Source organism: Microcaecilia unicolor, chromosome 11 (genome assembly GCF_901765095.1).
Source record: "Microcaecilia unicolor chromosome 11, aMicUni1.1, whole genome shotgun sequence".
Classification (NCBI taxonomy): domain Eukaryota; kingdom Metazoa; phylum Chordata; class Amphibia; order Gymnophiona; family Siphonopidae; genus Microcaecilia; species Microcaecilia unicolor.
In genome coordinates, this window is record NC_044041.1 from 143935853 (window position 1) to 143963734 (window position 27882).

At 47.8% G+C, this 27882-nt stretch overlaps 1 protein-coding gene across 1 annotated transcript in view; it reads left to right on the top strand.

Moving 5' to 3' along the window:
- The first annotated feature begins 7010 nt into the window (after positions 1-7010).
- Positions 7011-27882, top strand: part of PPP1R37 (protein phosphatase 1 regulatory subunit 37) — a 1040147-nt gene continuing 1019275 nt past the window's right edge. The window contains 1 exon segment of the mRNA XM_030217605.1: positions 7011-7579. Within this exon segment, the coding sequence (XP_030073465.1) occupies positions 7213-7579 (367 nt within the window). The 5' untranslated portion in view covers positions 7011-7212.

Here is a 27882-nt window from a genome sequence, read left to right on the forward strand (position 1 = left end):
CACAGAAATCTAGTCACCTTTCCCTTAGTATCTCTTCTATCTCATAGGAATGAATGTGAGGGTCTCCCAGCTGACTGAGAATAGAGCTACGTGCTCCAGGTGCTAGCACCTGTATGTAATTTTTCCCAAATGAGGTAAAACTCTTTTTGCCCTTTAAACTTGAATTGTACGTCTCTTAGTTCCATTTTGATATCTTTCTTTTAAATAGTAGTAATAAACAATATACCACTGCATTCCACAAAACAAAAGGTGCAAGTTCCCAGAAAACCATCTTTCTCTTATGACCCAGGCACAGGAAAAAAAGGTAAAATTATGTATCATACCTGATAATTTTCTTTCCATTAATCATAGCTGATCAATCCATAGACTGGTGGGTTGTGTCCATCTACCAGCAGGTGGAGATAGAGAGCAAACTTTTGCCTCCCTATATGTGGTCATGTGCTGCCGGAAACTCCTCAGTATGTCGATATCAAAGCTCCATCCGCAGGACTCAGCACTTAGAGAATTACACCCACAAAGGGACGCTCTGCCCAGCTCACCACCGCCGAAACGGGGGAGGGGAATTACCCAGCTCATCCCCACACAAGTGGGGGAGGGGAATCCGTCCAGCTCATCCCCGCGGAGCGGGGGAGGGACACCACCCCGCCGATGCGGGGGGATCTGGCTTATCCTGCAACCGCAACCGCGGGAGGAGCTGACTGACCCTAACACCGCTGAAGCGGGAGGGTACAAAGCTGCCCTACAGCCGCACGAAGCGGGAGGGAGTGCCGGCAGAATTTATGTCTCAATCCAGCCCCGTAAAACGGAGGGGAGAGGAATGCAGCAGCTCACTGTAACACAAACTCGTCTCAACTCTTGAAGAATCCAATTGAAAAAACTTGAACACGAAGTCTTCCTGAACAGGAACTGAAGACTAAACTTGAATCTGAAATGCAACCAGAATATAAACAGTACAGATATCTGGGAGGGGCTATGGATTGATCAGCTATGATTAATGGAAAGAAAATTATCAGGTATGATACATAATTTTACCTTCCATATCATCAAGCTGATCAATCCATAGACTGGTGGGATGTACCGAAGCAGTACTCACCCAGGGCGGGACATTGAAATCCCTGACCGCAACACTGAAGCTCCAAACCGGGCCTCCGCCCGAGCAGCCACAGTCAAGCGGTAATGCCTGGAGAAGGTATGGGCCGATGCCCAAGTTGCCGCCTTGCATATCTCTTCCAAGGAGACGGACCCGGCCTCTGCCATTGAGGCCGCCAGAGCTCTAGTGGAGTGAGCCTTCAGCTGGACAGGCGGCACCTTCCCCGCGGCCACATAAGCCGCTGCAATGGCTTCCTTGACCCATCTTGCCACTGTAGGCTTAGAAGCCTGCAGACCCTTACGAGGACCTGTAAACAGGACAAACAGATGATCCGATTTCCGGAAATCATTGGTCACTTCCAAGTATCTGATGATGACTCGTCTCACATCCAGAAATTTGAGAGCAGAGTATTCCTCTGGGTAGTCCTCTCTACGAAAGGAAGGGAGACAGAGCTGCTGATTCACATGGAAGCGAGAAACAATCTTGGGCAGGAAGGAAGGCACTGTGCGAATAGTCACTCCTGCCTCAGTGAACTGCAGAAAAGGCTCTCGACATGAGAGTGCCTGGAGCTCGGAAACCCTTCTGGCTGAAGAGATAGCCACCAAAAAGACTGCTTTCAACGTCAGGTCTTTCAGAGATGCCCTAGACAAGGGTTCAAAAGGCGGCTTCTGCAAGGTCTTAGCACCAGGTTGAGATTCCACGCAGGCACCGAGTGCAGAGGAGGGCGCAGGTGATTAACTCCCTTGAGAAAGCGCACCACATCTGGCTGCGAAGCCAGGGAAGCACCCTTCAGGCGGCCCCTGAAGCAAGCCAGAGCCGCTACCTGGACTTTAAGGGAACTGAGCGACAGGCCTTTCTCCAGACCTTCTTGCAGGAACGCCAACACTGAAGAAATTGGAGCAGTGAAGGGAGAAAGTGAGCCTGCTTCACACCACGCTGCAAAGGTACGCCAAACCCTGGCGTAAGCAGTAGAAGTAGAGCGCTTCCTCGCTCTCAGCATAGTGGCGATGACCTTGTCTGAGAAGCCCTTCTTTCTCAGACGCTGCCGCTCAATAGCCAGGCCGTAAGACCAAAGGGGGAGGGATCCTCCATCACCACGGGACCCTGATGTAACAGGCCCTGCTCTACTGGCAGCTGCAGAGGAACGTCGACTGAGAGCCTGATCAGGTCTGCATACCAGGGACGTCTGGGCCAGTCCGGACCCACCAGGATTATCCGGCCCGGATGCTTTGCCACCCGGCCTAGCACCCTGCCCAACATGGGCCAGGGCGGGAACACATAGAGAAGCTCTTGTGTCGGCCACTGTTGGAGAAGAGCATCTACTCCCAGGGATCGAGGGTCCCGTCCTCTGCTGAAAAAGCGCGGCACTTGGCAATTGGCCGATGACGCCATCAGATCTAGGCTGGACTGGCCCCAGCGCTTCGTGATGTCCAAGAACGCCTGAGCAGATAGCTGCCACTCTCCGGGCTCCAAGGTATGGCGACTGAGAAAGTCCGCCTTGACATTCATGACTCCGGCAATGTGAGCCGCTGACAGCTGTTCCAGGTTCGCTTCCGCCCACTGGCATAGATTCATGGCCTCCTTGGCTAGAGGGGCGCTCTTGGTACCTCCCTGGCGGTTGACATAGGCCACAGCCGTGGCATTGTCCGACAGGACCCGTACTGGCTTCAACGCCAGTACCGGGATGAACTCCAAAAGCGCCAACCGAATGGCTCTGAGTTCCAGGAGGTTGATAGACCACTTTGCCTCTGCAGGAGACCAGAGCCCCTGCGCTGTCCTTCCCAAGCAGTGGGCTCCCCCAGCCCGTCAAAGAGGCGTCCGTCGTGACGACAATCCACTCCGGGGTCACGAGAGGCATCCCTGCAGACAACTTGTCTGTCTGCAACCACCAGCTCAGCGCCTTGCGCACTGCTGGGTCCAAGGGAAGGCGCACAGCATAATCCTCCGACACCGGAGTCCAGCGCTGCAGCAGAGAGTGTTGTAGTGGTCTCATATGAGCCCTGGCCCAGGGCACTACTTCCATCGTGGCCGTCATAGAGCCCAACAGCTGCACATAGTCCCAAGCCCGAAGCGGAGAGGCTACTAGGAACTGGTCCACCTGAGCCTGAAGTTTGACAATCCGATTGTCTGGCAGGAACACTCTGCCCACTTGGGTGTCGAATCGAACTCCCAGATACTCCAGGGACTGAGTCGGGCGCAGCTGGCTTTTCTCCCAGTTGATGATCCATCCCAGGGAGCTCAAAAGAGCAACCACCCGGTCCACAGCCTTGCCACACTCTGCATAAGAGGGAGCTCGGATCAACCAGTCGTCCAGATAAGGATGGACTTGTACTCCTTCCTTTCTCAGGAAGGCCGCAATGACCACCATTACTTTGGAGAAGGTCCGCGGAGCAGTAGCCAACCCGAACGGGAGGGCTCTGAACTGGAAGTGTCGGCCCAGTACTGCAAAACGCAGGAAGCGTTGATGAGGAGGCCAGATGGGAATATGCAGGTACGCTTCCTTGATGTCCAAGGATGCTAGGTACTCCCCTGCCTTCACTGCCGCTATAACAGAGCAGAGAGTCTCCATGCGAAAGTGCCGAACTTTCAAGGCCTGATTGACCCCTTTGAGGTCGAGGATAGGCCGTACAGAACCTCCTTTCTTTGGCACCACAAAGTAAATGGAGTAACGTCCCTTGCCAAGCTGATTTTCTGGCACCGGAACGACCGCCCCCAGGCGGATCAGATTTTCCAAGGTCTGCTGCACTGCCACAGCTTTGACCGGAGACTTGCAGGGAGAGAGTACAAACCCGTCTCTTAAGGGTCGGCAGAACGCTAGCTTGTAGCCGTCTCTGATGACTTCCAGCACCCAAGCGTCTGAAGTTACCCTGGTCCACTCGCCCAGAAACGAGGACAGGCGTCCTCCAATCTGCACTGGGCCATGGACCAAGACCCCGTCATTGGGTACGAGACCCTGGTGGAGGAGCGGAGGGCGCACCTCCGGGACGGCGGTCTCTGCGAAAGGAATGCTGCTTTGGGGAGAAGTTCCTCTTGAAGGAAGAGGAGGCAGAGGAGCCCGACTTGCCCGGGCGGTACCGACGGACCTCTTGAAACCGTCCTCTGGAGTTACCGGGGCGAGCACTAGGCCGAGCCCTGGCCTCTGGTAACCTCTTGCCCTTAGACGTGCCGAGATCGGTCACAATTTTGTCCAGCTCGACCCCAAAGAGCAGCTTGCCTTTAAAAGGCAACATAGCCAGGCGGGACTTAGAGGCGTAGTCAGCAGACCAATGCTTCAGCCAAAGCCACCGCCGCGCAGAGACTGTCTGAGCCATACCTTTAGCTGAGGCTCTCAAGACATCATACAGTAAGTCTGCCAAATAAGCCAAGCCCGATTCCAGGGCCGGCCAATCAGCCCTCAAGGAAGGATCCGAGGGGGAAGCCCGCTGTACAATCGTCAGGCACGCCCTGGCCACATAGGAGCCGCAAACTGAGGCCTGCAAACTTAAAGCAGCCGCCTCGAAGGACAACCTTAAGGCCGCCTCCAATCTTCTATCTTGGGCGTCCTTTAGGGCCGTGCCACCTTCCACTGGCAACGCCGTTTTCTTAGTCACCGCAGTGATTAAAGAATCCACGGTAGGCCAAATAAAGGCCTCACGTTCACTTTCAGGCAAAGGATAGAGGCGGGACATAGCCCTAGCCACTTTGAGGCTCGCTTCCGGGACATCCCATTGAGCCGAAATTAAGGTGTGCATGGCATCATGCACGTGGAAGGTTCTAGGCGGGCGCTTCGTTCCCAGCATAGTGGCGGAGCCAACAGGGGCTGAGGGAGAGACGTCCTCCGGAGAGGAAATCTTCAAAATGCCCATGGCCTGCATTAACAGGTTGGGCAAATCCTCTGAGCGAAAGATCCGCGCTGCAGAGGGGTCATCCGCTCCATCCGTCTCCTCCAAGGAATCCCCAAAGGACCGTTGGGAGAACTCAGATACGCTGCCCTCATCTACATCCGAGGAGACAAAGTCCTCTAAGGTCTGGGAATCCACCCGAGGGCGTTTATTTCCGGAGGCCTCAATCCCTTTATCGGACAAGGGAGCAGGGGCAGCGTTTTGCATAAGAAAAGCCTGATGCAGCAGCAAAATAAACTCGGGGGAGAAACCCCCTAGACTGTGCACTTCAGCAGCCTGGGCCACAGCCCTAGACGCACCCTCAACCGGCGCTCGCAAGAGCGGGGGAGAAACATGCTGCGCATCCAAGATGGCGTCCGGCGCGACACTCCGAGAAGGAGCCGCGCGGGAAGAACGGCGCTTAATTTTAGCCGCCTTTTTGCCGTCGCCCAAATCAAGGGCGGCCATGGCATTAACGTCTCCCAGCTCAAGGGCGGTCCAAGAAGAAGCCGTCCAAGCAGAGTGGCCGGCCAAGATGGCGGAGGCGAGCAGCGGGGGATGGGCGTTTATGGCGGGAAAAACCGCCGCGCCAGAGGGAGAACCGGGACACTGACCGGCCTCCGAACTGACACCCAACAAGGACGAATCAGACTTTAAGACCCCCGCATCCCCGCTAGGAGCGTACACGCGGTCCGGGGAGCGATTCTTCGCACCCTCGCACTCCGACGCCATAGGCCACGTGGAGATCGATCGGGGAACCCCCTACCCGCTATAAAAAGGTAAAAATTACCTGCTTCTTGCTCCGAGCTGTAACGACCTGGTGTCCCAGTGAGTAGCTGCAATAAACGTTTAAATAAACGTCGAAAATAAACGTCTTTAAAAGACGTCAAAATTTTTTTTTTTTTTTTTTAAACGGAGCCAGCGGGAGGGGGGAGAAAAGGAGGGACCTGGCGCCACCAGGTTTGCACTTGCTCAAGAAGAGCCCTCAACCCCAGGCACTCAACAAAACCTAAAAATTAGGCTTGGAGGCCTAGCCAGAGCTGCTGCTGTGTGTGACCACCACCTGCTGAGATAGAGAACATACTGAGGAGTTTCCGGCAGCACATGACCACATATAGGGAGGCAAAAGTTTGCTCTCTATCTCCACCTGCTGGTAGATGGACACAACCCACCAGTCTATGGATTGATCAGCTTGATGATATGGAAAAAAGATTTTAAATGATCCTAGTTTTCAAACTAATTCATGTTTAATGTGGGCTATAACTGCCATAAACAAATAAATAGGTAGATATAAACTCTGAATGTTCAGCACCTGATTCTCATAACATGATGTCTGTTTCAGTGGGTGTCCCTATAGCCAGCCCCTGCAAATGACACACCGATTACGATTTATAACAAATTACTACTCTTCCTAGAAAAGTTATTCCATTATTACACTTCCTCTGTGTACATCCGTATGTTGCACAAGCTGACATGTTTGAAAATATGTGTGATTAAATAAAAATGCTACCAACAATAAAGAACGACAACGTTGATGCCACAGCTCATAAATTTCTTTGCTTTGTTTTGAGTGTACACAGAACGATGCCTGCGCGGGGAAGAGTACACAGAGACTAATCAAAGTGGCTTCAACTTTTTGACCTCATGCCGTCTCCGGTTCTTAATCAAACATCCTTGATTCCAGACATTCATCTTTTTGCAACAGATGTTACCCTAAGTCTACTGCTCTGCAACCTCATTTATTCCAGTTCAGAGATAAGACGATTTACGCCTAGTATATGAGCACGATTTCACTACACAATTTTAACCAACCAACACCCCGAGTCCGCCTCCTCCGCCCAACTAAGCCAGGATTGGAAGGCTCTAAAGACCGAATAAGCTCCTTCGACGTCATATTCCAAAGCCCAAAGAATGATACCTGGAGACTGAATCCGAGAACTGCTCTGTACCCACTTCGTCATCTTTCTAGGCCCAACTCTGTGCCCCGTCGTCATCTTTCTAGGCCCAAAGTGTCGAAGTTTTATGACGAACGAAACGCGCGTCATCGTATTGGCCTTTGTTGGTTGATTTCGAGGGGCTTTGCAGGGACGGCTTGGAAGGTATTGTCATTTAGTGGGCCGGTGAGACTGGAAGAAAAGTCGAATAGTTGGCCAGATGAAAGAGCTGCGTGATTTGGGATTAGCCTGTGGGCCTTAGGTTGCCCATCTCTGCTATAAGGGAATTTGTTTCTAAAGTGAAGCAGAGGTGTTCATAGATTGCAGTATGGATCTGGATACATTGAAAAACACTATGGCAATATCAGAGGACTGTTGGTTTCAGGATGCCTGTTTGGCTGATGAAGCCTTTCCGTCGAACACTAGTCTGACTTCGGAGAATCTTTGTACTGGTGCGGCTCCCACTGTGGAACTGAGCGAATCAGAGCAGTTTCGTCTTTCTTCTCAGGATGAATCTGTCACTTCTCTGGGCTCAGAAACGTCGAGTGTGGAAAATTCAAGAGGGGGCTCAACACCCTTTCCCCCTTGTATCGAAGACGAAGGGAAAAATAAGTATGGCTCCAAGCGGGTGACGTTTCCCTCAGATGAAGAAATTGTTTCTGGGGCTGTGGAACCAAAGGATCCCTGGAGACATGGTAAAGTAGATGTGATTGTTCTATATGAACTGTTTGCAGCTGAATTTTGTGACATCTAACGTAAGTTTTCATCAGGCAGAAAGGTGCTGCTCCCTGGAGACAGGTAAAGTACATAACTACATAAGTATTGCCATACTGGGACAGACCAAATGTCCGTCAAGCCCAGCATCTTGTTTCCAACAGTGTCCAATCCAGATCACAAATACCTGGCAAGATCCCAAAAAAGTACAAAACATTCTATACAGCTAAACAGAAATAGTGGATTTTCCCCAAGTCCATGTAATAATGTTCTATGGACTTTTTCTTTAGGAAGCTATCCAAACCTTTTTTAAACTCCGCTAAGCTAACCGCCTTTACCACATTCTCTGGTAACGAATTCCAGAGTTTAATTACACGTTGAGTGAAGAAAAATATTCTCCGGTTTGTTTTAATTTTACTTCATCGCATGCCCCCTAGTCCTAGTATTTTTGAAAAGCGTAAACAGACGCTTCACATCTACCCGTTCCACTCTGCTCATTATTTTATAGACCTCTATCATATCTCCCTTCAGCCGCCTTTTCTCCAAGCTGAAGAGCCCTAGCCGCTTTAGCCTTTCCTCATAGGGAAGTCGTCCCATCCCCTTTATCATTTTCGTCACCCTTCTCTGCACCTTTTCTAATCCCACTATATCTTTTTTGCGATGCGACCAGAATTAAACACAATATTCGAGATGTGGTCGCACCATGGAGCGATACAAAGGCAGTATAACATCCTTATTTTTCTTTTCCATTCCTTTCCTAATAATACCTAACATTCTATTTGCTTTCATAGCTGCAGCAGCACAGTGAGCAGAAGGTTTCAACGTATCATCAACGATGACACCTAGATCCCTTTCTTGGTCTGTTACTCCTAATGTGGAACCTTGCATGATGTACTTATAATTTGGGTTCCTCTTTCCCACATGCATCACTTTGCACATGCTCACATTAAATGTCATCTGCCATTTAGACGCCCAGTCTCCCAGTCTCGTAAGGTCCTCTTGTAATTTTTCACAGTCCTCTTGTGATTTAACCACTTTGAATAACTTTGTGTCATCAGCAAATTTAATTACCTCACCAGTTACTCCCATCTCTAGCTCATTTATAAATATGTTAAAAAGCAGCAGTCCCAGCACAGACCCCTGGGGAACCCCACTAACTACCCTTCTCCATTGAGAATACTGACCATTTAACCCTACTCTCTGTTTTCTAACTTTTAACCAGTTTTTAATTCACAATAGAACACTACCTCCTATCCCATGACTATCCAGTTTCCTCTGGAGTCTTTCATGAGGTACTTTGTCAAACGCCTTCTGAAAATCCAGATACACAATGTCGACCGACTCACCTTTGACCACATGCTTGTTCACCCATTCAAAGAAATGTAGTAGATTGGTGAGGCAAGATTTCCCTTCACTAAATCCATGTTGACTTATTTTTTAAATTTTATTTCCATTTTGCTCACACCTTTTTCAGTAGTAGCTCAAGGTGAGTTACATTCAGGTACACTGGATATTTCTCTGTCCCAGTAGGGCTCACAATCTTGGTTTGTACCTGAGGTAATGGAGGGTTAAGTGACTTGCCCAGGATCATAAGGAGCTGCAGTGGGATTTGAACCGGCCACCTCTGGATTGCAAGACCGGTGCTCTAACCACTAGGCCACTCCTCCACTCCTCATGGATTACATAAGTAATGTCACACTGGGAAAAGACCAAAGGTCCATCGAGCCCAGCATCCTGTCCATGACAGCGGCCAATCCAGGCCAAGGGCACCTGGCAAGCTTCCCAAACGTACAAACATTCTATACATGTTATTCCTGGAATTGTGGATTTTTCCCAAGTCCATTTAGCAGTGGTTTATGCTAAGCTAACCGCCTTCATCACGTTCTCCGGCAATGAATTCCAGAGTTTAATTACACGTTGGGTGAAGAAACATTTTCTCCGATTTGTTTTAAATTTACTACACTGTAGTTTCATCGCATGCCCCCTAGTCCTAGTATTTTTGGAAAGCGTGAACAGGCGCTTCACATCCACCTGTTCCACTCCACTCAATATTTTATATACCTCTATCATGTCTCCCCTCAGCCGTCTCTTCTCCAAAGCTGAAAAGCCCTAGCCTCCTTAGTCTTTCTTCATAGAGAAGTCGTCCCATCCCCGCTATCATTTTAGTCGCCCTTCGCTGCACCTTTTCCAATTCTACTATATCTTTCTTGATGCGGCGACCAGAATTGAATACAGTACTCAAGGTGTGGTCGCACCATGGAGCGATACAACGGCATTATAACATCCTCACACCTGTTTTCCATACCTTTCCTAATAATACCCAACATTCTATTCGCTTTCTGAACCGCAGCAGCACACTGAGCAGAAGGTTTCAGTGTATTATTGATGACGACACCCAGATCCCTTTCTTGGTCCGTAACTCCTTACGTGGAACCTTGCATGACGTAGCTATAATTCGGGTTCTTTTTTCCCATTTGCATCACCTTGCACTTGCTCACATTAAACGTCATCTGCCATTTAGCTGCCCAGTCTCCCAGTCTTGTAAGGTCCTTCTGTAATTTTTCACAATCCTGTCGCGAGTTAACGACTTTGAATAACTTTGTGTCATCAGCAAATTTAATTATTATTTATTATTATTTATTGCATTTGTATCCCACATTTTCCCACCTTTTTGCGGGCTCAGTGTGGCTCTAGAAATATTAAGTAGTAGTAGTAGTATTACATATAGCAGTGATTTAACCAGAGCTGAGATTGTGATGTCATAATGCCTCATTCCACCAATGCCTAAGAGCCAACCTCATCAGTGATGTCACAATGGCTTGATTGTCCTATATTTGTCTCACTCTTATCTATTAGATTGTAAGCTCTTTGAGCAGGGACTGTCCTTCTTTGTTAAACTGTACAGCGCTGCGTAACCCTAGTAGCGCTCTAGAAATGTTAAGTAGTAGTAGTTAAGTAGTACAATATGATATAAATGATGGAAATACAGTTTGTTACAACTTGGTTATGGGTTACATTGTGCAGAGTTATGCGAGACAATCGAAGTAACGTTAAGAAATTTAACAATGGAACACAAACATTGAAACATTGGAAGGAGACAATGGGAAGCTTAAAGGGCCATATTAAGGCATGAATGGAACACAAACATTGAAACATTGGAAGGAGACAATGGGAAGCTTAAAGGGCAATGTTAAGGCATGAAGACATATGGTATATATATTTCTGTGAGTAGAGGTATAATTGATGTGAGATTACGGGGATGAGAGTTCAGAAGTGGATGTATGATGCATTAGTGAACAGTGAGTGTGGACTTTATGTGTTTTGGCTCTTTCCGTAGATTTTTTCAAAAAGATGGGTCTTCAATAATTTGCGGAAGGAAGCTTGCTCGTGGATCGTTCTTAGGTTGCGCGGCAGTGTATTCCAGAACTGCGTGCTCATGTGAGAAAAGGTTGACGTGTGTAGCGTCTTGTATTTCAAGCCCTTGCAATTGGGGAAGTGGAGGTTGAGGAAAGTTCGAGAAGATCTTTTGGCGTTTCTGGGTGGTAAGTCTATTAACTCAGACATGTAGGCTGGGGCTTCGCCGTGAATGATTTTGTGGACTAATGTGCATACTTTAAAAGTGACGCGTTCCTTGAGTGGAAGCCAGTGTAGTTTCTCTCGTAATGGCTTTGCACTTTCATATTTTGGTTTTCCGAAGATGAGTCTGGTTGCTGTATTCTGGGCTGTTTGAAGTTTCTTCAGTATTTGCTCTTTGCAACCTGCGTATAGTGAGTTGCAGTAATCCAGATGGCTGAGTACGAGGGATTGCACTAGGCTGCAAAAGACGGATCTTGGGAAGAATGGTCTTATCCTTTTCAATTTCCACATGCAGTAAAACATCTTTTTAGTAGTGTTGTTTGCGTGAGTTTCGAGTGTTAGGTGGCGGTCGATAGTGACTCCAAGGATTTTTAGCGTTTCTGAGATTGGAAGGTTTAGGTTTGGTGTGTTTATAGCAGTAAATTCCTTTGTGTTGTATTGGGAGGTGAGTATCAGGCATTGAGTTTTTTCTGCATTTAATTACCTCGCTAGTTACTCCCATCTCTAAATCATTTATAAATATGTTAAAAAGCAGCGGTCCTAGCACAGACCCCTGAGGAACCCCACTAACTACCCTTCTCCATTGTGAATACTGCCCATTTAACCCCACTCTCTGTTTCCTATCCTTCAACCAGTTTGTCTCATTAATCCATGGTTTTGAATATGCTCTGTAATTTTGTTCTTAATAATAGTCTCTACCATTTTGGCTGGCACCGACAGACTCACCGGTCTATAATTTCCTGGATCTCATCTGGAACTTTAAAAACAAATCGGCGTTACATTGGCCACCCTCCAATCTTCCGGTACTACGCTCGATTTTAAGGATAAATCACATATTATTAACAATAACTCCGCAAGCTCATTTTTCAGTTCTATCAGTACTCTGGGATGAATACCATCTGGTCTAGGAGATTTTACTCTTCATTTTGTAGAACTGCCCCATTATATCCTCCAGGTTTACAGAGAATTCATTAAGTTTCTCCGACTCGTCAGCTTAGAATACCATTTCTGGCACCGGTATCCCACCTAAATCTTCCTTGGTGAAGACTGAAGAATTAATTTAATCTCTCCGCTACTGCTTTGTCTTCCCTGATTGCCTCTTTTACTCCTCGGTCATCTTGCGATCCAACTGATTCTTTTGCTGGCTTCCTGCTTTTAATATACCTAAAAAAGTTTTTACTATGTGTTTTTGCCTCCAACGCAATCTTTTTTTCGAAGTCCCTCTTAGCCTTCCTTATCAGTGTTTTTCATTTGACTTGACATTCCTTATGCTGTTTCTTATTATTTTCAGTTGGTTCCTTCTTTCATTTTCTGAAGGATTTTCTTTTAGTTCTAATAGTTTCCTTCACCTCACTTTTTAACCATGCCAGCTGTTGTTTGGTCTTCTGTCCTCCTTTTTTAATACGCGGAATATATGTGGCCTGGGCTTCCAGGATGGTGTTTTTGAACAGCATCCCCACCTGATGTAAATTTTGGACCCTCGCAGTTGCTCCTCTAAGTTTTTTTTTCACCGTTCTTCTCATTTTATCATAGTCTCCTTTTTTAAAGTTAAATGCTAATGTATTTAATTTCTTATGTATACTTACTTCAAAGCTAATATCAAATCCGATCATTTCCTTGTCATGAAGCAGATGAATCCATTACGAGTGGGTTGTGTCCATCAACCAGCAGGGGGAGATAGAGAGCACTGAAAAACCATAGTGCCTCATGGCCAGCTAGCTCCACCTGCCTCTTCAGTATTCTCTATCTCCCCAGCAGGGTGGTCGCAGCTTATTCAGCTCCTTCAGAAAATCTGCCTGGGGTGGCTCCTGTGCTGTTGCCAGTTGTAGCAGGGCTGTTGTGGCTGGTGGTGCCCACTTTGAAGGCACATAGGTTCGCCCTTTCCCTGCCTTACCTGTCCCCCGATGTGGATGTAGACACATAGGCAAGCCCTGTCCCTGTCTTTGCCAGACTGTGGATGCAGGCACATAGGTTCGCCCTTTCACTGCCTTTCCCACGCTACTGATCCTCCGGAGTGAAAAAAATTTGCCTCTTGAGTCGTTGCCTCTAACTTTCCTCACAGCGTTAACAAAAAAAAAAAAAAAGTCGCGTCGTGCTGGAAGAGCTGCGATCTCAGAAAAGAGGTTTTCTTCTGATTGTGCTGCGGATCGGAGTTCTGTGGATTCGATCCGAGGATGTAAGAGCATTTGGTAGCTCCTCCGGGGAGGGCCTGCGTTTGGGACAATTTTGGCGTGAATCCGCCATTTTGAATTTCCCGCCGTCTTCGGCGATGGCTGCGGAGGTTGTAAAGCGCTGTTCCCGTTGTGGCAAGCGCAGATCAGAAACAGGGCTCTGTAAATCGTGCTGTTCTGACGTCAGAACCAGCCCGAGCATGGTGAGCGAGGTTTCTTCCCGCTCCGTGGAGCTGGCAGCGGGCGTCCCCCGCTGAAGCGGAGGGGTGTGAGCCTGGAGGGGAGCCTCGAATGGAGGCTAATATGAGAGCCATTTCCCCCGGACTGGAACCGGGAGGCCAGGGTGAGCCATTCTCCCCTGAATTTGTTTTGCTGCTGCATAAAGCATTTATGTTAAAAAAGAGCTCTCCCGCAGGGGCCTCAATCGGCCCGGCTTCCTATGTCCCCTCCAGTAGAGCCCGGCCTTGAATTGCCGTCAGGTGCGTTTTCCCCTGACAGATGGCCGCAGGACAAGCGCAGAAGGGTGGATTCCCCTTCAGAGAGTGGTGCACCCCCGTTTTCCCCCCCCGTGGTCGGGATGTGAGGAGTCTGAGGGGTCTGGCAGGCCCTCGTGGTCTGGAGAGCCAGAGGAAGGTGCAGGATTGCCACTGGATCCGGATGATCCTTCCGCAGTGAGGCTTTTCCACCGCGATGAGCTGCCAGCGCTAATTTCTAATGCACTGTAGGCCCTCTCTATATTGAAGGATGACAAGTACTAAGAAGCCTGCTCGAGCCTTTCCTTTGCATGACTCCATCCAAGAGCTTATTTCGGCTCAATGGGCTGACCCCGAGGGACCTTTGAAAGTTTTTTTTTGTTTTGTTACGTTTGTACCCCACGCTTTCCCATTCAAGGCAGGCTCAATGCGGCTTACATGGGGCAATGGAGGGTTAACTGACTTGCCCAGAGTTGCCAGGGCTATGGGGCAATTATACCCTCTAAGTGAGGAGAATTTGGCGCGCCTAGCTGTGCCTAAATTGGATGCCCTAGTCACGGCTGTGACAAAGAGAACTACCCTCCCAGTAGCAGGAGGAGTTGCCCTGAAGGACATGCAGGACCGACGCCTTGAATCAGCTGTAAAGCGGTCCTTAGAGATTTCAGGCCTATCCTTACAGGCGTCTGCATACAGCTGTTATGCTGCCCGAGCCTGCCTAGCTTGTTTACAACAGGCAGTGGAACAGCCTGGAGATGGAGCGGAGCCCCTTGCGGAGGTGGCATCGTGGATGGAGTCGGCCTTGTCTTTCTTGGCTGACACTCTTTATGATCTGGTCAGAGCTTCGGCTAAACAGATGGCCATGGCGGTAGCGGCTCGCCGCCTGTTGTGGCTACGGCATTGGGCGGCTGACTTGGTTTCTAAGCAAAGGTTGGTGAAGTTGCCCTTTCGAGGCCTTCTCCTATTTGGTGAGGAGCTGGAGAACATTGTTAAAGTCCTGGGGGATGCTAAACCCCAGCGCTTACCCGAGGACAGGCCTGTTTGTGCCTTTCATGCCACCCCTCCAGGGTCTCTAATCATGGTCAGCACTACTTACACAATACAATCCTCTCAACTGTATCTTAGAAACCGGACAGCTGGATTATGGACCATTTGCACTACAACAAGAGGAAAAAAACCAAGAGAAGCTTCAGTTGGGGGAAAAACACATGTTTATTCTTTATCCAGAGAGTTAGGATAAATAATAAGAAATAGTCTAGAATATGACAGAAATGAGAACATATATAGAAATGGAAATTACAATGGAAAGTGGGAACAAGACATTCTTTCAAACTCCCTGGCTTGGGAGCCAAAAGAGATGTACACTGCCCAATCTCCTATCTGGCAGAGAAATATTATATAGGGTTTCTTTTCCCTTACAAGACAAAAGGGAGCACAAGGGGGAGGGGTTGTCACACCCCCTTAGCACCTTACAGTCAGTCAGGATCTCTAGTATCAATAAAATACATAGCATCTGTTTACATTTCCTTTGAAGATGCAGTGAGTTAAAAACTGCTTCCCCTTAGAGGTGTTACATCTCTCTGTCAGCTCTGACCCTGTGTTTATGTCATAACATAGCTCTCCTTGTGTTCAAAGAGATGCATAATAGGACTATTGCTGCCTGGCATAAAGCTATTGCTATGGGCTTCCAGAGATCTGTCTGTCAGGGAGATAGCGTTTGATCTAATTGTTCTAGGCAGAGAAAGAAGTCTTCTGCAAGTGTTTAAGATGTCTTCTGCAAGTGTTATTTCCCTCACTGTTACAAGATAAAGTCAATCTCATTTGCTTTGAAATAGCCTTATACAAAAGACCTGAGAAAGACTTCTGTCTGTAGTATTCCCTGAGGCCTGATCTTGCTCAATGAGAGAGAGATTGTGGGCAATCAGGTTTAATTACCTGACTTGGCAAGAGGGGGAGAGGTAGAGAGTGAAGTGACTTGCTATTCCAGCAAGCTTTCCCCTGTTTTTGGAAAGAGAAAAACCTCCATTTCTCCCTGTCCAAATATGAGGAATTTATTCTGTATATTAAATAATTGGAGGCCTTCCACCTCCTACAACAGGCCGCGGCCTTCCTCCAAGGGTCAGGCGGTTCCCTCCTCTTATAGACCTCGCTTCAGAGAAGCTCGAAGGTACCGCCTGGGGCGTTCTGCTGGGTTCACGTCTCGTGCCCGTTTTCAGCAGAGGAACTCCTTTCGCTCAGACAAGCGTTCCACAGCAGCTGGCTCAAGGCCTGGAGTTCAAGGGTGACCCTCTCAGTGATGGTGCGCCAGCCCTCTCCTTGCTCTCTGTTATAGGAGGACGACTTTCCCTCTTTCTCGAGTAGTGGGCCAAGATTTCCTCAGATCAGTGGGTCTTGGACCTGATCAGAGATGGCTACAGAATAGAATTCAATGCCCAGATAAGAGACGTGTTTGTGAGTCCCGATGCGGTTCTTCCACCAAACGGGTGGCGGTAGAGGAGACCTTAAAAGGCTTGGTTTACCTAGGGGCGGTGTGCCCGGTGCCTCCCGCCGAACTCAGCTCTGGCCGTTACTCCATTTACTTTGTGGTGCAGCAAAAGGGAGGGTCTTTTCGGCCAATCCTAGATTTAAAAGAAGTCAACAAGTCTCTGAGAGTGCGGCATTTTCGCATGGAAACTCTGCTCTCCGTCATTGCGGCGATACAGCAAGGAGAGTTTCTCACGTCTCTGGACTTGAAAGAAGCTTACTTGCACATACCAATTTGGCCCCCACACCAGATTCGGCTACGTCAAGTAGAGGTGGTTCTCATTGCCCCGGATTGTCCCAGGAGGCCGTGGTATGCGGACCTCCGGTGGATGCTGGTAGAGGCTCCCTTTTCTTTGCTTCTGGTACCGAATCTGTTGTCACAGGGACCGGTGACCATGGAGGACGCCTGCCGCTTTGGTCTTACGGCATGGCTATTGAGAGCGCGCAATTGAGAGACGGGTTATTCCACTCTCCTACAGGCCGTGGCTTATGCCAGGATTTGGCGCCAATTTGAGGCTTGGTGTGCTGCTAAAGCGATTACACCTATGCGGGCTTCTGTCTCGCCGATACTTGACTTTTTGCAGGATGGTTTACAGAAAGGCATGCTCAAGTGGCAGCCTTAGAATGTTTTCGAGGGAAGGGTCGCTGGCCTCTCCCTGATTGCTTATCCGGATGTGGCACGGTTTCTTAGAGGGGTGCTTTGGCTCTGTCCTCCCGTGCGGGCTCCGTGTCCGGCCTGGAACCTGGGGTTAGTTTTAAAGGCCCTTCAGTGTTCGCCCTTCGAGCCGCTAAGGCGAGCTTCAGAGAAGGATGTGACCCTAAAGACGTTTTTTTTTTGGTGGCCATTACTTCGGCGAGACGGGTGTTTGAGCTCCAGGCGCTGTCCTGTCGAGACCCTTTTCTGCAATTCTCAGAGTCCGGAGTTGTGGTACGTACGGTGCCTTCCTTCCTGCCTAAGGTGGTTTCAGCGTTTCACCTAAACCAGCCTATTTTCCTGCCTTCCTTTTCCAGAGAGGAGTTTCCGGAAGCCTCTGGGCAATTGCACCTTCTAGATGTGCGAAGGGCTCTGTTGCAGTATCTGCGCATATCAAATGTGTTTAGGACCTCTGATCATCTTTTTGTCCTGTTATCAGGTCCGCGCAGAGGGTCTCCAGTGTCTAAAGCCACTATAGCCCGTTGGCTCAAGGAAGCTATTTTTTCAGCCTATCTACTGTCTGGCCGGCCTCCGCCTGAAGCCTTCAAGGCACATTCCACAAGAGTGATTTCCTCCTTCTTGCCCTCAGGTTACCTGGCCCTCGATTAGACCTTGTTGGGCATACAGCGTGGCTTCGCTGCTCCCAGTTTTGCTTTCTAGCATCCACTGGATGAGGCGTTGGTTCAGTCCTCTGAGACCCTGTTTTGGTTTTTTTCCCCTGGGCTCCCTCTGTGAGGATAATAAAGCTAATTGAGTTTAAAAAAACAGCCTTCAAAAAAAAAAAACAGAAAAAAAACCAAGAGACAGCACAACCAGAGAGCAGGGAAACAGTGTAGATGCTGGAGCCTCGGGCTGAAGTTGGCCCAAGGGAAGAGGTAGGCCTGCATGTGGTAGATAAAGACTTTTCTCCGAGGACAAGCAAGTTGCTTGTTCTCACATGTGGGTCAACATCCGTGTCGGCCCGGGAAATGGCATTTTTGCAAGCAAAATATTAAAAAAATCTTGCCAGAGCCTTCTGGTGCACATGCAGTGTGCACTGCGCATGTGCGGCCGATTTTCCGCCTGTTGTGTGAGCGTTCCCGCTCAGTTATTTTTTCTCTGCATTGAGGTGCGGTCGTGTTTTCCCCCTCTCCTCTCAGGCACAGGAAAGAGTCTTTTTCACTCTGCGGCTTTTGCCTTTTTTTCTTTTCTTTTAGTACAATTTATCGTTTAAAAAAAAAAAAAAGCAACTTTCCCCGTAGTTTTCTTTATTTTTTTTTGCCGTTTTAAAGTTTCCTTTCTTTTTCGACGCGGCCGGCTTGTTCCCTTTTCGTGCCCTTTTTTTCTTTTAACTTGCACGATCACGTCTTTTGATTCTGCCGAAGCCGTTTTTCCTTCCATGTCATTGAAGACACCCAGCGGCTTCAAACGTTGTACTCAGTGCAACTGGACCATCTCGGGTACAGATACCCACGTCTGGTGTGTCCAGTGCCTTGGGTCCGACCATAGCCCAGCCGCTTGTAGTCTATGTCTTCGCATGAAGAAACGGACTAAAGTGTCTCGAGAGACCCAATGTGAGAAGCTTTTTGGGGCTCGGTCCAGTCCTTCGACGTCGACATTGGTACCAAGGTCGGCGGTATCGACATTGAGGGACGCATCGACGTCGGGAGCGAAGGTAATGGCTGCGGAACCACCAACTCGTGCTGGGAGCACTGAGGCATCGAGTGGGTCGCCACCTGCCTCGAGGCCTCCTGTTATGCAGCCCCCCCCCCCCCCCCGGGACCGACCTTCGTCGGAACCGGCCCTGAGGAGACGTGAGGATTCCATGTTGTCCTCATCGGTACCGAGGAGTCTCGATAACGGGCGTCGAGCGAAGGTGAAGAAGCACCGTCATCGTTCTCCTTCAACACACGGTGCCGGGAGCTCCGGTGCATCGAGGGATTTGGTCTCTCTATTCAGCTCCTTTACTGACCCCGCAGCCTTGTCCGACAGTGGCTCTCGATGAACGCATCAGGGCCCTGCTTCCAGAGCTTCTGGAAGGGTTACTGCACCAGTCTGCTTCTGTGTCGGGGGTGCTTGCGCCTTACGTACCGTCTGCTGTAGTGGTGCCTGGCCCTTCGCCTGTGGTGAGGTCCCCGACCTCGGTGCCGCCTGCCACCTAGGTTGACTCCCCTTTGACGTTGGTGGAGAAAGCTTCACCGGAGTCCAGGCGGGCATCAACTTCTCGGCACCGCCATCGAGGACGTCGTTCCTTGGCATCGAGGCAGGCTCAGTTTCGGACTGCTCTGAGAGATGTCTTATCCGACACTAAAGATGAGCGTTTGTGGGAGGAAGATGAGGATCCCAGATACTTTTCATCTGATGAGTCCTATGGAATTCCTTCCGAACCTTCCCCTCCACCAGAAAGGAGACTTTCTCCGCTGGAGAGTCTATCCTTTACCTCCTTTGTCCAGGAAATGGCTGCGGCTATTCCCTTCCCTGTGGAGGTTGAGGATGAGCCCAGGGCTGAGATGCTCGCGGTCCTGGATTATCCTTCTCCACCTAGAGAGGCTGCAACGGCTCCTTTACATAATGTACTGAAGGAAGTTCTTACGTGAAACTGGTCGTTCCCTCTGTCTAATCCCGTGATCCCAAAAAGAACTGAATCCCTATATCGGATCTACGGGGAGCCTGGATTGATGAAGTCTCAGCTACCTCACAAAAATTGAGTCATTCCGTGTCAAGTGGACCAGGGGTCCCCACCTCTCCATCTCACATTTTAGCACCAAACAGCTGGTCTATTGAAAGAACTGCCTCAGAATTCATGGTTTCAACTAGAATGGTTAAAAAAGCAAGAAATCTGAAATCAGTTTGTGGAATTCTGGCAAACCCAGACAAGAAGAAAGGTAAAGTTTTACCAGAAAAAACAGAAAAAAAAAATTCTTGGCTTTTTTGAAGATGATGAATTCAGTAGACTGTGCCCAGGGAAAAAAGATTTTGTCTCTGTCAGAACTGGCACTGAAAAAATTCAAATGCAAAAGCGCTTGCTGCTTAGCAATCTAAAAGAAATGTATGTTGCATATCGTACTGGGCCAGAAGTGGGTTTTTCCAAATTTTGTGAGTAAGGCCAAAATGGTGTGTCACTGTTGGCTCATCTGGTATGTATTCAGTGTGTGTTTGTGTCATTCATCAAAATGTGAAGCTTATGCTTGCTGGAAGCCATCTGCTGAACGAAGATTACAAAGCACTGATGGCTAAAACTGTGTGCAATTTGGAATGCAAAGAATGCATGCTTCACAGGTGTGAAATATGTCCAGGTAAAGATGTGCTTGAAAATTACCTGACAGAAGTGTTCAGTGATGCTGACCCAGGTGAAACAATTGAGTTTAAGCAGTGGGTTCATACAGATCGCACCACACTGGAGACCAAACAGATGTATGTTGATGACTTTGTATCTGAGCTTGCATTGAAAGTTTCAAACCTGTCAATTCACCATTACATTTCCAAACATCAGACACAATACTTAAAAACTGTTAAAGAAAACCTAAATCCTTGTGAAATTGTTGTTCTCTTGGACTTTGCTGAAAACTACTCCTTTATTGTCCAAGATGCTGTTCAAGGTTTCCACTGGGAAAACAGTCAAGCTACACTGCATCCATTTGTTGTGTACTTCCGTGATGCTTCAAGTGAAATTCAGTGCATAAGTGTTTGCATAATAAGTGACAGCTTGCGGCATGATGCAGTTGCTGTACATGCATTCTTGGAAAAATTAATCGCGTTCTTGAAAAGCAAAATTGGAGAAATAAAATATGTAACATACTTTAGTGATGGCTCAGCTGCACAATACAAGAACTTCAAAAACTTTGCCAACTTGTGCTATCATCAAACAGAATTTGGAATAAGTGCACAGTGGAATTTCTTTGGCACAAGCCATGGCAAGTCACCATGTGGTACCATGTGGTAGAACAAAGCGACTAGCTGCTCAGGCTAGTTTGCAACGACCTAAAAATAGCCAAATTCTCACAGCACAAGGCTTGTTTGAATTTTGTGATCAAAAAATAAATAAAATCAAGTTCATTTTTGTTTCCAAGGATGAAATTGAATCTTCAAGATCTGCACAAGAGGAAAGATTCAGTAAAGCTTCCACAGTTGCTGGAACTCGTGAAAATCACCAGTTTATTCCCATTGACTTGAACCAAATTTCAGTCAGTAGAGTGTTAAATGATTCCTCCTCATTTGTTGTCAAACTTTGTCAGGCAGATGACCCAGTGAGTGTACCTGGCATAAATGTGTCTCAACTTCAGCCTGGGCAGTATGTTGCCTGTGATTATGACAACAAATGGTGGATTGGCAATGTCTGTGACACATCATTTGAAGAACATGATGCCTTGGTCAACTTTATGCATCCATGCGGGCCTGCACGATCATTTCATTGGCCTAGCAGAAGAGATTCTTGTTGGATTTCTGAACAGCATATTCTAGCAGTTCTTCCAGTACCAGCAACTACAGCACTTGGACGACAGTATACATTTCCAGAAACAGCAGTGAAACTTATCAATGAAAAATTCTTGTCACTTCAGCACTGAGGTTTTACTTGGGAACCATTAAGACACCCCCATTAGGCTTGAGAAACTAGGCAAAGACAACCAAATGAGGCTTGGGAACCTCAAGTAAGATGCCCACCTTCAGGCTTGGGAACCTGTGCCAAGTGGCTGGACTTGCCTGGCTATCGGGCGTGACCTCTTGGCGATGAGGTTGCCACTTCCTATTGAATTGGTAGTGGCGTAGCCACCATGGACCAACGCATGCTTAAAGCAACTGAGTGACTTATACAGCAATTAGAAACATCGATGGGCCCTATATCCGTTTCATCTATCATTCAACAATACTGGCCAAAAAACACTTTTTTTGCAATCCTTATATGGAGAGACTCCAAATTGAAAACTACATATTCTGATAGAAGGAAACCTGCTCTTTCTAATGGTGCTAAAAGAAAGAATATTGAAGCTGTCCCACTGGAGATCAAGGGCATCAAAGATAGCCCAAAATGGGCAAAAATGCTTTTTATACCAACTTTGAACGCTCATAATTTTTCAACCACTTGAAGGAAAGTGCTGCAAATTGGAATGCTCATTACAGCCGTGCATTTAGTACACCTACCAAAATTCAACCTGAAAGGCCAACTAGTTTAGAAACTACAGCAGCCTCAACATCGCTGTAAATTGATTTTTGCTGGGGTTTTTTTTGGCAAAGTTTGAGCCTAAACCATTCAAACAGTAAGAGGACTAGGAACATGGGGTTTTGCCAGTTCATTAAGCCCTAAAAGTAGTGCAGGTTCTCCAAATATCCCCCTTGTACTACTAAAACTTCCAGTTTTACAGCTTCTGGAAGTTGGCCCAAAATGTCATTTTTGCTCAGGCGACATTTTGCAACCCTTTACTTGAGGTCCCCTAGAACCTCCACATTTTAGTCTTTTGAACTAAAATTTTGCACAGCTTAGTTTTTTATCATAAAGAAACTATGTACCAAATTTCATCAAAATCTGAGATGGTGCGGTGGGGACGACCTTTAAAATTGGTCCACTTGACACGGAATGACTCAATTCCACGGTGGTGGACTCCGCTTTCAAAAGAGCCTAGAGTACTAGGGACTATGCCTCAGCGCCCCCAGGCACAGAATCTAGAACCTTGGACTCTTTTGGGAGGAAGACGTATCAGGCAGCTATGCTCGCTGCCAAAATCCAGACATACTAGCTCTTCACGAGCATCCACTTGTGAAACTCAGTGAGGCAACTGTCTAGCTTGGTTGATGCACTCCCTCCGGAGCAGGCTGAGCTTTTTTGTCAGATGCTCAGGCAGCAGAAGGCGTGTCGAAAATTCCTGGCCAGGGGTACGTTCGACACTTTTGATGCAACATCCAGGATCGCTGCCCAAGGTATAGTGATGCGCAGACTCTCATGGCTGCATGTCTCTGACCTGGATCATTCGGTCCAGCAGCGGATGGCGGATGTTCCTTGCCGGGTGGGTAACCTTTTTGGTGAGAAAGTAGAGGATCTGGTTGACCAGCTCAAAAAGCACAATGATGCTTTGGATTCTCTCTCCCGCCGGACGTCTTCGGCTACTACCTCCTAATCTAGGAGGTTTTGTGGAGGGAAGAGGAGTGCTTCCTATTCCTATGCTAGGCGTAGGTACACTCCTGCTTCTCGGCAACTTGTCCGGGCTCATTCCCAGCGTTCTCGTTCTCGTCAACAGCATGCACCTAAGGCCTCTGTGGCCCCCCAGCAAAAGCAAGGGAAGGGCTTTTGACTGGCTCCAGTTCAGCATAGCCTCAGTAAAAGTGTCCGTCCCGGACGACTTGCCGGTCAGGAGGGAGGTTGATATTTTTTCACCTAAGGTGGCCTCTCATAACCTCTGACCGATGGGTTCTTCAAATAGTCTGGTCAGGATACACCCTTACTCTGGAATCCAAACCTCCAAATTGTCCACCAGAAGCTCATTCTTACAGTTCCCAGCACAAACAGGTACTTGCAGAGGAACTCTCCGCCCTTCTGAAGGTCCAAGCGTTCAAACCGTGTACTGCCTTTTGGCCTGGCATCTGTGCCCAGAGTGTTTACCAAATGCCTAGCTGTAGTCACAGCGTCGCTACACAGACTGGGAGTGCATGTGTTTCTTTATCTCGACGATTGGCTGGTGAAGAGCACCTCGAAGGAGGGTGCTCTGGAGTCCATGCGAATGACTGTTCGGGTACTAGAGCTACTAGGGTTCGTCATAAATTATCCCAAGTCCCATCTCACCCCAGTCCAAAGATTGGAATTCATTGGAGCCCTGTTGAACACTCAGACAGCTCGAGCTTATCTTACCGAGACAAGGGCGGACAATCTTTTGTCCCTAGTGCCCATGGTTCAAGCTTCTCACCAGGTCACGGCTCGGCAGATATTGAGACTTCTGGGGCACATGGCCTCCACAGTTCGTCACGCCCATGGCACATCTACATATGAGATCAGCTCAATGTACCCCTATCTTCCCAGTGGTTTCAAGCTGCGGGGGACCTAGAGGATGTCATCCAACTGTCCACCGGATTTCGGAACTCTCTCCACTGGTGGACGATTCAATCCAATTACATAGTAACATAGTAGATGACGGCAGAAAAAGACCTGCATGGTCCATCCAGTCTGCCCAACAAGATAAACTCATATGTGCCACTTTTTGTGTATACCTTACCTTGATTTGTACCTGTCTTTTTCAGGGCACAGACAGTATGTCTGCCCAGCACTATCCACGCCCCCCAACCACCAGCCCCGCCTCCCACCACCGGTTCTGGCACAGACCGTATAAGTCTGCCCAGCACTATCCCCGCCTCCCACTACCGGCTCTTGCCACCCAATCTTGGCTAAGCTCCTGAGGATCCCTTCCTTCTGAACAGGATTCCTTTATGTTTATCCCACGCATGTTTGAATTCCGTTACCGTTTTCATCTCCACCACCTCCCACGGGAGGGCATTCTAAGCATCCACTACTCTCTCCGTGAAAAAATACTTCCTGACATTTTTCTTGAGTCTGCCCCCCCTTCAATCTCATTTCATGTCCTCTCGTTCTACCACCTTCGCATCTCCGGAAAAGGTTCGTTTGCGGATTAATACCTTTCAAATATTTGAACGTCTATATCATATGACCCCTGTTTCTCCTTTCCTCCAGAGTATACATGTTCAGGTCTGCAAGTCTCCCCTCATACGTCTTGTAACGCAAATCCCGTACCATTCTCGTAGCTTTCCTTTACACCGCTTCAATTCTTTTTCGATCCTTCGCAAGATACGGCTTCCAAAATTGAACACAATATTCTAGGTGGGGCCTCGCCAACAACATATACAGGGGCATCAACACCCCCTCTCTTTTGCTGGTCACACCTCTCTCTATATAGCCTAACAACCTTCTAGCTACGGCCACCGTCTTGTCACACTGTGTTTTGTTGCCTTCAAATCCTCAGATACTATCACCCCAAGATCCCTCTCCCCATCCGTACCTATCAGACTTTCCCCGCCTAACACATACATCTCCCGTGGATTTCTATTCCCTAAGTGCATCACTTTGCATTTCTTCGCATTGAATTTTAATTGCCAAACCTTAGACCATTCTTCTAGCTTCCTCAGATCCTTTTTCATGTTTTCCACTCCCTCCGGGGTGTCCACTCTGTTACAGATCTTAGTATCATCCGCAAATAGGCAAACTTTACCTTCTAACCCTTCGGCAATGTCACTCACAAATATATTGAACAGAATCAGCCCCAGCACTGATCCTTGAGGCACTCCACTACTCACCTTTCCCTCCGAGCGAATTCCATTAACAACCACCTTCTGTCGTCTGTCCGTCAACCAGTTCCTAATCCAGTTCACCACTTCGGTTCCTATCTTCAGCCCATCCAGTTTATTTAAAAGCCTCCTGTGGGGAACCGTGTCAAAAGCTTTGCTGAAATCTAAGTAGATTACGTCTATAGCTCATCCCTGATTCAATTCTCCTGCCACCCAATCAAAGAATTCAATGAGATTCGTTTGGCACGATTTCCCTTTGGTAAAACCATGTTGTCTCGGATCTTGCAACTTATTGGCTTCCAGGAAATTCACTATCCTTTCCTTCAGCATCGCTTCCATTACTTTTCCAATAACTGAAGTGAGGCTTACCAGCCTGTAGTTTTCAGGTTCTTCCCTATCACCACTTTTGTGAAGAGGGACCACATCCGCCGTTCTCCAATCACTCGGAACCTCTCCCGTCTGCAAGGATTTATTAAATCTTTAAGAGGACCCGCCAGAACCTCTCTGAGCTCCCTCAATATCCTGGGGTGGATCCAGTCCAGTCCCATGGTTTTGTCCACCTTTAACTTTTCAAGTTGTTCATACACATTCTCTTCCGTGAACGGTGCTCCATCCACTCCATTCTCATTTGTACTTTTTGCAGTCCATCGCGGTCCTTCTCCAGGATTTTCTTTTGTGAAAACAGAACAAAAGTATCTATTTAGCAAATTTGCTTTTTCTTCATCGCTATCTACATAGCGGTTCGCAGTATCTTTTAGTCTCACAATTCCCTTTTTAGTCATTCTTCTTTCACTAATATACCTGAAGAAATTTTTGTCACCCCTTCTTACATTTCTAGCCATTTGTTCTTATGCTTGCGCTTTCGCCAGACGTATCTCTCTCTTGGCTGCTTTCAGTTTCATCCGGTATTCCTCCCGGATGAATGGGACCATGGGACGACCATTCCAAGTTCCTCAGCCACGAAAAGTGCTGACGACGGATGCATCTCTCCTGGGGTGGGGAGCTCATGTAGATGGGTTCCACACTCAGGGAGACTGGTCCTTTCAGTAAAGAGGTCTGCAGATCAACCTCCTGGAATAAAGAGCGATCTGGAACGCTCTAAAGGCTTTCAGAGATCGGCTGTCCAACCAAATCATTTTAATTCTGACAGACAATCAGGTTGCCATGTATTATACCAACAAGCAGGGGGGCACCGGATCTCGCCCTCTGTGTCCGGAAGCCGTCCAGATGTGGCTTTTGGCTTGCCGTCACGGCATGTTCCTCCAATCCAATTATCTGGCAGGCATAAACAACAGTCTGGCCGACAGGTTGAGCAGGATAATGCAACCTCATGAGTGGTCACTGAACATGGGCGTAGTCCGCAAGGTCTTCCGAGCATGGGGCACCCCCTCGGTGGATCTTTTTGCCACTCAGATCAATCACAAGGTCCCTCAGTTCTGTTCCAGGCTTCAGGCCCACGACAGACTAGCGTCAGATGCCTTTCTTCTGCATTGGGGGACAGGCCTTTTGTATGCGTATCCTCCCATACCTCTAGTAGGGAAGAGTTTGCTGAAACTCAAGCAAGACTGAGGAACCATGATCCTGATTGCACCCTTCTGGTCGTGTAAGATTTGGTTCCCTTTTCTTCTGGAGTTGTCCTCCGAAGAACCGTGGAGATTGGATTGTTTTCCAACCCTCATGTCTCAGAATGAGGGGTCGCTTCTACATCCCAACCGCCAGTCTCTGGCTCTCACAGCCTGGATGTTGAGTGTTATGGAAATTTAAATCTCTCACCAAAGAAAAGCGCACACTCAGGACTCTGAGCAAATACTGCAGTTTAGATCTGTGCACAGAGAGAATCCATCAAGGCAAAAATCCTGATGCAGTCTGATCTAAGGCTCTCAAATGCTAACTTAAGTAGACAAAGAACTTGCTATCTAACCATCAGCAGGTGCATCTTCTAACTAAGGTTTTAATGAGCTTCAAAACAATAAAACTCTTCTTGCCTTTCAAGTCATGTTTCTCTAATAAGATAAGTAGACTTGTAGCTAATTAGAACATACCAATGTGATGACCACAGCTTCTGACTAGCAAGTTTTCACAGCTGCAGAACTTTCTAGTCAACATAAACATTTCTTTGCTTTTCTCTCTAATAAGATAAGTAGACTTGTAGCTAATTAGAACATACCAATGTGATGACCACAGCTTCTGACTAGCAAGTTTTCACAGCTGCAGAACTTTCTAGTCAACATAAACATTTCTTTGCTTTTCTCTCTAATTGCCCCTTAGATAAGGCTCACATAGCACATTCCAAACTATGAGATGACTTCAACCTATTTCCTTGCTAACGAGCTAGTGAATTACAGTCGTGGCCTATGAATGACCTTTCTTTACTCTATTCTGCAGTAATGCCTAACTAATTCTAGCATGCATTTCTCTAAGGTAAGCATAATCACAGTACATACATAGAATGATTTCATTTTTTCATAACATTGAGATCTTAGAATTCGCCTCCTTGGGTCTTTCAGAGAGTGTCTCCTGAATCTTGCTTGCTTCCAGGAAAGATTCCACGAAGGGGTGTTGCTCTTTCAAATGGAGGAGGTTTGCCA